The sequence below is a fragment of the Microtus ochrogaster genome, chromosome 4 (assembly GCF_000317375.1).
Source record: "Microtus ochrogaster isolate Prairie Vole_2 chromosome 4, MicOch1.0, whole genome shotgun sequence".
Taxonomy (NCBI): domain Eukaryota; kingdom Metazoa; phylum Chordata; class Mammalia; order Rodentia; family Cricetidae; genus Microtus; species Microtus ochrogaster.
Window position 1 is genome coordinate 84,312,676 of NC_022011.1, and position 11,433 is coordinate 84,324,108.

Sequence of the window (11,433 nt, forward strand, 5' to 3'; positions counted from 1 at the left end):
TGTGTGTAATGTGTGAGAGTACACGCTCAAGTGTGTCCATGCGAGATGCAATTGTGTGGGTGTGCCCAGAGGACAGCCCCGGGGTGTTGCTTCTCACTTTTCCATCTTGTTTTGAGATGGGTTCTGTTCCTTTCTGGGTGAGCCGGGTCAGCTGGCCCTTTAGTTTTGAAGACACTCCTGTCTCTACCTCCCATTTCCGTAGTGAGCAGTGATTTCTCATGCTTGCACTACTGAGTCCAGCTTTGATGTGGGCTCTGGGGATCCAAACCCAGATCATCGGGCATGTGTGGTAGGCAAAAGTCTGTACCACTGAACCATTTCCCTATCCCACGTTGTTTGAATGCTATATATCATCTCCAAAGAACTAGAACGCTCAGAGCTACACAAAGGGAAATACCAGGTCAACAAGTCCTGGCATTGCCTATACTCATTCGCTTTGCTGTTACTGAAGTCTTTTGCCCTAAAGGCCTGTTTTTATTTTCTGACATCCCTTCCTTCTTGTCTTCCGATTCTCTCCTGCGTCCACTCGGTGTTCCCGGCCTGAGTGGTCTCTGTCATTCATGTTTCAGTTCTGTTTGTTTTTCTTTCTGTCATCCTCGGGGATCATATCTTGTTTCTACTATCCTTCATATACAGACTCGGGAGAGCCCTGCTGAGTGCTGGTTAGTTTTATAGTCAACTTTCCACAGCCCACAGTCACCTGGGGAGAGTCTCAGCAGAGTGGAGCTCAGGTTGCTGGCCTGTGGGGATGATCTTGGCTATGCTGACTGGTGCAGGGAGACCCAGGATGAAAGTAGGTGGTGCCGTTCTTTTGGTTTGGGTCCTAGACAACGTGAAAAGGGAAATGGCAAGCTAATGCACAGGCCGGTATGCATTCATTTTCTCTCTCCATTGGACTGTGGATGTGGCCGGCCTTGTGGCTAATTCTGACTCCTGGACTTCCGTGCTGTGATGGGCCGTGACTGGAACCATGAGCTGAAGCCAACCGTCTTCCCCTAAGCTGCTTCTGTCACAGCGGCTGAAATGAGGACTCCCTCTCTAAGCTCTAGACTTGTGTCCTAAAATGGCTCTAAATACTTTTCTCTTCTGCATTCTGTGGCCTCTTCAATTTTGACAAATCTATGCTTCTCTTGCCACAAAACCCACCCCTTTCAGAATTCCCTTAAGGATTCGTTGCTAGGATTTGGGGTTTGGGTAGAAAAATGCAGTTTTAAAATGTTAATAAAAACTTCACTCAAATAGAAACCTGTCTTTTTACCACATTTTTATTGATCGGAACACTAAGGAAAAGAGTTGTTTAAAACTCAGTTGTGTCTAGCCTATATGGTGTTCCACAAGGTACAAGACTGTGGCAGCAGACATAATGTCTGCTTTTATCACCAAGAGTCACTACTATTTGGTCACCAACATTTTAAATGTAAAATAAACTGCCAAACACGAATACCCTTCCTATATATGAACAATAACCACTTTTAGCTCATAAAGTTAGAGAAAAACCCATTTTAGCAGCAATAAAGAAGATTAAATACTTGGAAGTGAACATAGTAACAAGCACACAAACCCTAGATGTGAACATCTTAAAGCGTCCTGCCAGGCAGAGGCCAGCAAATGGAAAGTCGTCCTCTGTTCTTGCCTCAGATGAGTCGACGTATAAAGATGCCAGTTCTCTTTAAGTCAGTTTATAGAGTTAACGCGGCTCCAATAAAAATGCCAAGGCACCTTTTAAAACAGAGCTATAGAAGTTGATGCAAAGTTCATGTGGAAGAATAAACATGCAAGAACAACACTGAAAGGCAAAAGCTACGAGAGAAGAAAGACATTGAAGAAGATGAAATACCACAGGTAAAAAAGGAAGGGGTTTAAAGGAAACAAACATTTATCTACTCATTTGTACTACAGATACGCAAAGACAAAGCAGGAAAGGAGACAGGTTTACTGGTGGGAGTAGAGAGGGCTGGGGGTGGGGGGAAAACGTAGCAAAACTGAGAAGGTTTTGTTCTGTATCAATCATTTTTGGATTTTGTTTGCTTTGGTTTTTTTATTTTATTTTAAGTGAACCTTAAAAGTTAGCATACAGAATGAAGGATTTCATCATGGTATTTTCACACATACATGCCATTATGGATAGATCTTTCCTGTAACTGGTTCTTGGAACTATGGTAATGAGACACCTATCCTCCTCCCTGACAAATGAAGTTAACTCCAGCCAGGATGGGAGGGAAACCAGAGGTAGAAGAGTGAGAAATGAACCTAAGTATATTAAGTGAGCAATATATAACACTGAAGCAGATAAGGGAAGAAGTGCTAACCTGGAAGACGATAGTAGGATGATAAACTGTTAGACAAACCAGCACATATTGCTGCACAGGGCCTGGAGAGACGGCTCAGCAGTTAAGAGCATAGTCTGCCCTTGTAGAGGACCCAACTTCAGTTCCCCTTAACAACTCAGTCAGCTCTCAACCACCTATTAGTCCAGTTTCAGGGGATCTGACACCCTCTTCTAGACTCTGAGAGCATCTGCACACATGTGCACACACACACAAACACACAGATAGACAAACACACAATTCAAAAGTTAAACATAGGAGTTGGAGAGATAGCTCAACACTTCAGAGCCCTGGCTCTCCTAGAGGACGTAGGCTTCAGTTCTGGCACCTTCCTGGTGGCTCAACTGTCTGTAACACCAGATGTAAGGAATCGGATGCCTTTTTCTGAGGGCACTAGGCACGCAGGTGATGCAGACATACATGTAGGCAAAACACTCATATAAATAAAAAAAACCCATCAAAATACACTCAGAAAACTAATTAGATAACCTTAGCTATCAGTAGTAAATACATAAATGATCAAGAATTAAGGTAAAAATTATGAGAAAAAGGGTGATACTCAAGTACTTTACTCACTGTGGTATATTTTAACGAGTCATACTTAGAATATGTATTTTCTTACTGCACCATAACCTGACAGGCTTGGTATACTCACTGGTGTTTTTATTGTTGCTGTAGCACCGCACCCATCAGTTTACCATTTTCAATAGGCAAAAGTTTTTCTTAAAGACTTGTTATGTTTTTTAAAACATGATAGTAGACACAAAGCAGTATTTATTATATATATGTTGTAGAATAGAATATTAACTTAACTATGTAAAGATATGTTACTTTTGTTTATGTTGCAGAATGTTACTTTAACTGTGTAAAAGTGTGTTACACTTGTTTATGCTACATTTGTTTCATTGTGTAAAGATGTGTTGCTGTTTCACCTTGTCTGCCTAAGGCACCTGATTGGTCTAATAAGAAGCTGAAAGGCCAACAGCTAGGCAGAGGAGGGATAGGCTGGCAGGCAGAGAGAATAAGTCGGATGAAGAATCTAGGCTTGGAAAGAGAAAGAGAGAATGAGAGAGAAAGAGAGGGAGACATATCTAGGACCAGCCAGTCAGGCAGTTAACAGCCAGCCAGGCAGTAGAAGCAGGACATACAGAATGAAAGAAAGGAAGAAAAGAAAAGAAAAGAAACGAAACGAAAAGACAAGGCAAAATGTAAATGAAGAGAAACAGGTTAAATTTAGTTATTGGAGCTGGTGGGACAAGAGTAAGACAAGGCTGAGCATTCATAACTAACACAAGTCTCTGTGTCATGATTTGGGGGCTGGGAGTCTGAGAAAGCCTGATACATACACATATATGTTTATCAAAATAAGTATATACAGGCTAATTATGTGGTCTTTATTTTGCTATCAAGATCAAAGTAATTTTTAAGATAGAATTTATTTCTTTTTTTCAGTCTTCAAATATCTGATAGAATTTATTCTTACAGATATTCTCTTTACTTATTCTGACTTCAAGACCACAGTTATTCTCATATTTATGTTAAATAAAACTATCTTTTTGTTTTGCTTTATATTTTTAAAGATAGTCTTACTACACATTCTAAACTGCTCTTGAACTCAGTATTCTACTGCCCCAGTCTCCTGAGTGCTGGGATTACGTGCTGACCATGGCTCTGGGTTGGCAACTAATTACTCTTTATAGATAAATAAACTGGCTTTCTTTTCTCTGCTGTGTGGGGGTTTGGTCATACACACATCCAAGGAGGAGGCCTGTTATTCTATTGCAGACATTCTTAGCTCTGTTCTTTTTAGTTAAAACAATAATCTGAAATTCTCTTCCCCTGTGTTAGGGGCTGCAATTAAGACAGTATCACATTTTTACAACTCCCTTTATGGAAATGAAAAATATTAAAGAGCTTAAATGACTCGTCTAAGTTCCAAAACAAGAGATAGCCACAGTATAGCACTCCCCTCCTTCTGACTGAGCACAGTGGTTCTATTGTTTTGGCTGGCCTGCATGTTTTCTCTGTTTCCCTTATTGTGACCGGCCCCACCACCCCATCCCCAAGCCTGCTCCGCTATCCAATCCACTCACTTGGACAAAGTACTAAAAGTGGGGGTGAGAGCATGCAATTGAAGATAATTACAGTTCTTCTAGGGTAACTTAGAAGTTGGGGTTATGTCAAATTGGTGCTTGTAGCAGCTACTTCTCAAGTTGTCTGGAGAAAGTGCATTTTAAGATAAGAAGAAAATGGAACAGAGCTATAGAGACCAGGGGTGGGAAGAGAGACAGAGACAGAGAGAGACGAAGACACAGAAAGACAGGTTGCCAAGCCTAAACTTCTGATTCCTACAGGCCTTTATAATTCTGTGTATCATTGCTTTATCTTTTCTATCAAAATGGGACACTAAACTTAAACATGGTTAAGTTTAGGTTTAATTGTGTTTTTGTAACTTACAACCACAGAAGTCCTAGTTAACATAGGCCCTGTGACTGTGGATGAGACATAATTGCCAGAAAGGGTGGTCAGTGAAACAATGAGACTCAGTTCCTAATGATGACTCATGAAAGCGAGCAAGAAGATAATTAGAAGATCAAGTCGGAAATAGCATTTTAATTTATTTTGAAAAACCATTAATATTTGAAAAACCTTTGCCCACGACAATCAATTATGTAGCTATTTCTCAAAAATTAGTCAAATACGCTTGTGGTTCGTGTAGTGGAGTGCCAGCCAAATAAAGAAGGCGTTACAGTCAGAAAGTGGGAACGAAAGGCATAAGCTTGATTGTCCTGGTCAGTTATGCTTCCTTAGGTATTCAGAAGGGACGAAAAGGAACGAAGCGACGTTAGGATGAACTGCCACGACATTTTCGGACCCTTGGAGCATCTTTGCAAAGCCAGGCACGATGGCACATTTCTTTAATCCTAGTACCTGGAGAGATGAGTTTGAGGACAGTCTGGGATACACAGAAAGACCTTCCTCACCCCAACTAAAAAAGAAAAAGACAAAAAAAGCAAAAAAGAAAAAAGGAAAGAAAAAAAACTAAAGAGGAAAAATTGCTTGGGGTTAGCTACAGTTTATTGTCTCTTAACTGAGTAACACACCGTTTGTGTTGAATGAATTAGCCATAGTCAAAGTTGTTGATTGTGGAGGAGGGAACCAACTTAAGAAGTCTGTAATTTACCATTTTATTATCAAAGCAACAGTATCTTTTAAAGAATCATAAATAAGAGTTTCCTCTTGCAGACATCTTTCAAAAATATTTGCATTAAAGTATTAATATTTTGTCAGAGAAAGTGAAATATAAATAAAATGCCCAAACATTTTAATATTAACATATATTCAAAACAATAATTGAACATTTTCTTACTGTGTAATACAGTAACACAAAGTCTAGGTTAGAGGCCTGCAAATATCCTATGATAGAACAATTTGCCAAGTAAGTGATTTTATTAGGGCAAACAATAAGACTGTCAATGTCATGCATTAATAATTTATTTTAAATTATTGTGTGACTATCCTTTTAGTAACATATGGATTCCACAGTACTTTTGTTTTATAACCTCATTCTTAAAAATTCCAGTGGCTTGTTTTCTTGTATTTCCCTTAATTGTGGTGATCTTAAACAGATCTTCAGTTTTAAATCTGCCAGTTGTTCTAATACAGATGCATAAATATATTTTCTCCAGTTGGCTCTTTATTACAAAGAAAGCTTGTTTGTGGGCACCGTCGAGACATCTGCCTCTTATTGGATTTAATTTTTAGTAATAAAGACCTCCCACATTATACATTCTTTCCAGCCTAAATTTGCCTGTGTGGGAAGAAAAAGAACTGTCAGTCAGAGAGAAAAAAGTAAATCCATATGCTGTGGAGGATTCAGCTTCCTTGACTACAATGAAAAGGAGTTGTGTATATAGTCAGTGCCCCAGCAGATCTCAGTTTTAATTTTTTTTTCTCAAAAGGCTAGCTGCTGTGATCTGAATGCTGGTATCCCTTCAAATTCAAATGCTGAAACTCAATCAGCAATATAACAGTATTTAAGAGGGAGAGAGAGGCCTTTAGGAGGGTTCTTCTATGGAATTAAAACACTTATTGTTTGTCCTCCTTCCCCTTGGACCATCTGAAGGCACGAGAAGGTACCATCTATGAGGAGCGGTTTCTCTTGCAAGACCCTGGATCTACTGAAGCCTTGATTTGGGATTTCAGAGCTTTCCAAGATTAGCAATAAATCTGCTGTTTATAAATGACCCAGTCTGGCTGGATGTGGTGGCGCTCACCTTTAATCCCAGCAGAGGCAGGCGTAGCCGTGAGTTTGAGGCCAGCCAGATATACATAGCTCCAGGATAGCTAGGGCTTTGTAGAGAGACCCTGTCTCAAAATAAAACAAAACAAAAAACGAAAGAAAAAAATCCCACTCCTCCCCCCAAAAGCCCCAAACAACCAAAAATATAAATGAATCAGTCTAAGGTATTTTCTCCTAGCACCTATGACTGGCTAAGACACTGTTATACTAGCAAGGGTAGGTGTGCCCTAACCCAGTACTCTCGATGCATCCTGGTTTACTGTGTCTGGTAAGCTATGGCTGCTTGGCTACAATTATGCACAGACGTCCTCTTTGCCTCACTCATGCTCTGTTGTTCCCACATATATTCCCAGGCTCTGGCTCTAGCATTCTTTTCCATTTTGAGGTTCACCTCTACCCCTTCTATTTGTTTATTGGTTTCATAGTCCCATGGTCTACGGACTTGGGCTCAAGTTACGAAATAGAACACCAAATCCATCCAAAATAGTCAAAACATATTATCTGTAGCTTTAGAAAGGTAACAAACAGAAGAGGCCAACACAACTTGAACTGATAATAGACTTTTCATATTTTTCAAGGCCATACAAAATATTCCCTATGCAGAGGAAAAGAAAGGAAAACTTGGTTGGCAGGAAGATACCGGAACAGCTCATTTCTCTGGGTCAATGTCAACAACAGGATGAGGAGAGAACTGGACACCACACACTCCATTATTAGTGTGCTTCTTCCCTCAGCACAAACAACAAGGATCCACTACCTTCCTTGTATTGCTATGAGCTTCTCATTAACCTCTAATTTCAGTCAGAGAAAAGTTGCCTTTAGAATACTTTGTGTCTATTTAAATTAATGGGTAAGTTTAAATTTGGTTTCATAAACTTCTTACTTGTTGTGGGGGCTACAAATACTGCTATGGTTTAGTCTTTAAAACTTTCTAACATTTTACATTCTCTGAGAAGACTTCTACATCCTCGCCGAGCTCTGGCATCTACGGATGAGACTGTATCTGGAAGTCAGCTCGTTGCAGATATAATTAACAAGAGGTCAGTCTTCAATAGAGTGGGCCTTAATCCAATGACTGGTGCCACATTAGAAGAGGAAATTTTGGACAAAGCAACACACGGAGAATGTCACGATTGAAGCAGAGGTTGAAGTGACATGACTAAAGTCATGGAATGCCAAGGAACACTGGCAATCCTAGAAGTTATGAAGCATGAGGAAGGATGTCTATGTCCTTGAGAGAAAGCAGAATGATGGAGGATTCCCCTCTGTATGCTGTGATATGGTTTATTACCATTGCTTAATAAAGAAGCTGACTTGGCCTATGGCAGGGCAGAATAGAGCTAAGCAGGAAAACTAAACTGAATTCAGGGAGAAAGAAGGCAGAGTCAAGAGATGCCACACAGCTGCCGAAGGAGAAAGATACCAGAACCTTACCAGTAGGCTACAGCCTCATAGTAAGACACAGACTAATAGAAATGGGTTAAGATGCAAGAGCTAGCTAGGAATATGCCTAAGCTATTGGCCAAACAGTGTTATAATTAATATAGTTTCTGTGTGATTATTCGGGTCTGGGTGGTCAGGAAATGAACGAGCAGTCTCTTTCAGTCTTGCCAACACTTTCACCTCAGACTTCAAGCTTCCAGACATCTGTTGTTTAAACGACCCATTCTGTGCTAATTTGTATGGCACTTTTAAGAAAGCAGTATACTACTTAACTATTAGTTAAGGAAGCAGAAATATGAACAATAATTGTAATGGAGGGTCAGAGATCTATGAACATAAAGAAAGGAGACATACCTTTCCAAAAATATCATGGACAGTAATTCTTAGAACAGCAGTTTATCTATGTACAAACTTCATAAGCTATGTGTGTGTGTGTGGGGGGGGGTCTGTGTGTTGGAACTAAGAATAGGAAGTAGGGTCTCAAGCTAGGCCAGAGCTTTACTAGTGTGCCAACTGCTCAGGCCTGACTTTTCTGAATACTATTATTGGCCAGCCTAATCCTCGATCTCCTGATTCTCAGTGAGAGATCCTAGAAGAAAAAAGTGAGGTGGAGAGTAACTCAAGAGGAACTTAGTCATTGACCACTGGCCTACCCCAGCTGATGCTTGTGTTTGCCTGGGCTAGTCCGCCAAGCCTGATGACTTGAGCTGGATTCCCGGAGTTTACATAGCAGAAGGAGAATCCCAAAATTGTCTCAGCTCTCTATAAATACACACACACACACACACACACACACACACACACACACTTTGGCTCATCCAGAGGTCTATTACAAATGTAACTTCATGTTTCTAATTCGGTAATATTTATGACTTCCCAATTATAACCTATAATTAAAAACAACACGATTAGGCTAAGAGAAAAGACTCATGGGAGCTAGTGCCCTTCCTTCCCTGCCCCCTTTACACTCAGAAACAAGAAATTGAAGTGTTTTATTCTCCAAGTTTCATTTTGAGTGCACGGAGTTGAAAGACAATGTATCAGCTCACGAGCTGATCAAACCTCCGTCTGGCTAGAGCATTTGAACAAATACTTGATTGACACTGCTATCTGTCCAGGGACATCAAATTCTGCAGGTGGTGGAACTGAGGGAATTCTGAGTTTCTGGGTCTCGGCAGTACCAGACCAGGCACTTTAACCTCTTCCAGCTTGTTCCCATCTTGGTAGGTTGCTGAAAGGATGCAATAAAATTCCAAAGCGCCGATACACGTACGTGTATTCACGTAGCTAGGGACAGTGCAGAGGCTGATCTTCCAGGGCTCACGCGGGTCCGGAGCGCGCGGGGCGGAGCAGCCGGAAGTGCTGGCGCGCGCTGTCAGCGACGCCGGAAGTCTTGGGCCGGCCTGGCGGTAACCTTGCGGGCTGGGCCGCGTCTCGTGAGGTGGTTTCGGCGTGTCCGAGCGTTGAGTCAGCGAGGCTCGTGAACTGCGTGGGAGCCGCCGAGGTCGCGCGGGAGGGAGCCGAGGGCCGCGGAGCGCAGGCGCGCGTCCGGGGCCTCGCAGCAGCCATGTCTCTGGTGGCGGAAGCGTTCGTCTCCCAGATCGCAGGTAGCCCGCGTGGGCGCTGACGGGCGGGGGAGGCGACGTGGGGCAGCGGCGGGGAGCCTCGTGCGGAGAGGGCCGTAGTTTTCCTGGAACTGGGGGGGAGGGACGAGAGTCCCGAGCCCACAGCCCGGGTGGAGGCGGCCATGCAGGCCTGGCCTCACTTTCCGGATGAAGAAACTGAGGACGCGTGGCCAAGGTCACCCTGCAGGGGCAAAGTGCTGTCCACGCTGCCCCCGCGGCGCTTTGTTCCGCTTCACGGCGGTTTGGGTGGGTGGAGGAGGCCGGGGGTTGGGGTTGCGGTGGGGGCGTGGCCACAGGGCCTTCCCTCCCCAAGGGGCTCTCTCTTGGGGTGCTGGGTTCTCCGTCACTAATGAGCGCCCCTTCTTTACCTGTTGTTGAAAATTCTTGCTTCTCCCAGCCATTTGCATAATCTGTAGGATCTTTTGAACTAGTCTTAATTTGCATGAAGTTTAAAGAAAGTAAACACCTTTGACTTGGTGGTCGAACTTGACTGGTAAATAGATTCACAAAAGTTTTTTTTCTTCCTGAGGTTTTTATTTCGGAGAAAGTGAAGGGTTTAGGTTAACGGGATGAACGTTAACTCCAGCAATGTTTTCAACATGAGTACCATAAGGAGATACTAGGATAAACTAGGAACATTTGACACAAAGTAGTGTTTTGGAAATGAAAAGTATAATGTGTCATAACTTTGCCAACTGTATTGAATTTGCCTGAACATTGATTTCTTTTTTCCTTTAAAATATCATTTTATAGGAGAGGGAAGAAGCTAGATAGATTGTAAGCTTCATGAAAGCAGGGGAATGCTTGTTTTGTGTGCCCCTCCCCCCATCCTAGTACCTGCCGGTCACTTGGTTCTCTGTAAATACTCATGACTTGAGTAAGTGAGGAATACTGAGATTTCAAGTAACGGTCATCTCTGTCTGTTGTCTTAGCTGTTTGTAGTAATCTGTTGTAGTAGGAGGAAGCATTTCAATTTAGATAATTGAGTAAATACATTGGAACAGCTCCTAAGTCAAAATGCTGCATGAATAAATTTTAGATGAATTAAAGATTAAAGATTTAAATGTAACACAAACCAATTTATAATAAAACAATTAGAAGAAAATTACAAGGACCAATACAGGATATTAGTTTAATAATATTGAATAGCAGAAGAGGTTCCTTGGCAAAACACAGACTATTCACGCCATAATAGGAAATATTGGCAGAGTTGGTTGTATAAAAGTATTGAAAGCCTTTGATGATAAAAGATATCGTGAGTAGCTGGGTAATCAGAAACACTTGGGAGGCTGAGACCCAAGGATTGCAGGCTTGAGGCTAGCTAGCCTGGGCTTTAAAGGAACATGTTTCAAACAAAACAAACATCAACAACAGGGAAAACCCCCACCATAAAGTTGTACATATTAATAAAAAAAAAAAAACTCAAAGAAAGGCAAAGAATCTACATGGGTCTTTCATAAAAGAAGAGATACACGTAGACAGTGGACAGGTGGAAAGATGTGCTCCATGAATAACAGGCACACTGTCTTTGTAGCTAGGGAAAAGTGGACATGATAATCTCCAGTATTGGCAGGGGCATAGACACATTACTTTCTCACTTAGTGGGTCTGTAAATTAGGCTCCCTTTAAGAGCCAAACACAGCAATATTTACTAAAATGTTATACTTTAACCCAGAAATCATCTGTATGTAGATTTATCTGATAGAAATTTGAGGACCAGTTCTTTTTTTTTTTT

At 41.7% G+C, this 11,433-nt stretch overlaps 1 protein-coding gene across 2 annotated transcripts in view; it reads left to right on the forward strand.

Moving 5' to 3' along the window:
- The first annotated feature begins 9,461 nt into the window (after positions 1–9,461).
- Positions 9,462–11,433, forward strand: part of Mtx2 (metaxin 2) — a 51,361-nt gene continuing 49,389 nt past the window's right edge. The window contains exon 1 of one of the 2 annotated variants that reach the window (XM_005346603.2): positions 9,462–9,680. In XM_005346603.2, the coding sequence (XP_005346660.1) occupies positions 9,641–9,680 (40 nt within the window). In that variant the 5' untranslated portion in view covers positions 9,462–9,640. Of the gene's footprint in view, positions 9,681–9,805; positions 9,945–11,433 lie in introns of those variants that run through there. The other variant, XM_026778768.1, reaches the window with a different exon arrangement.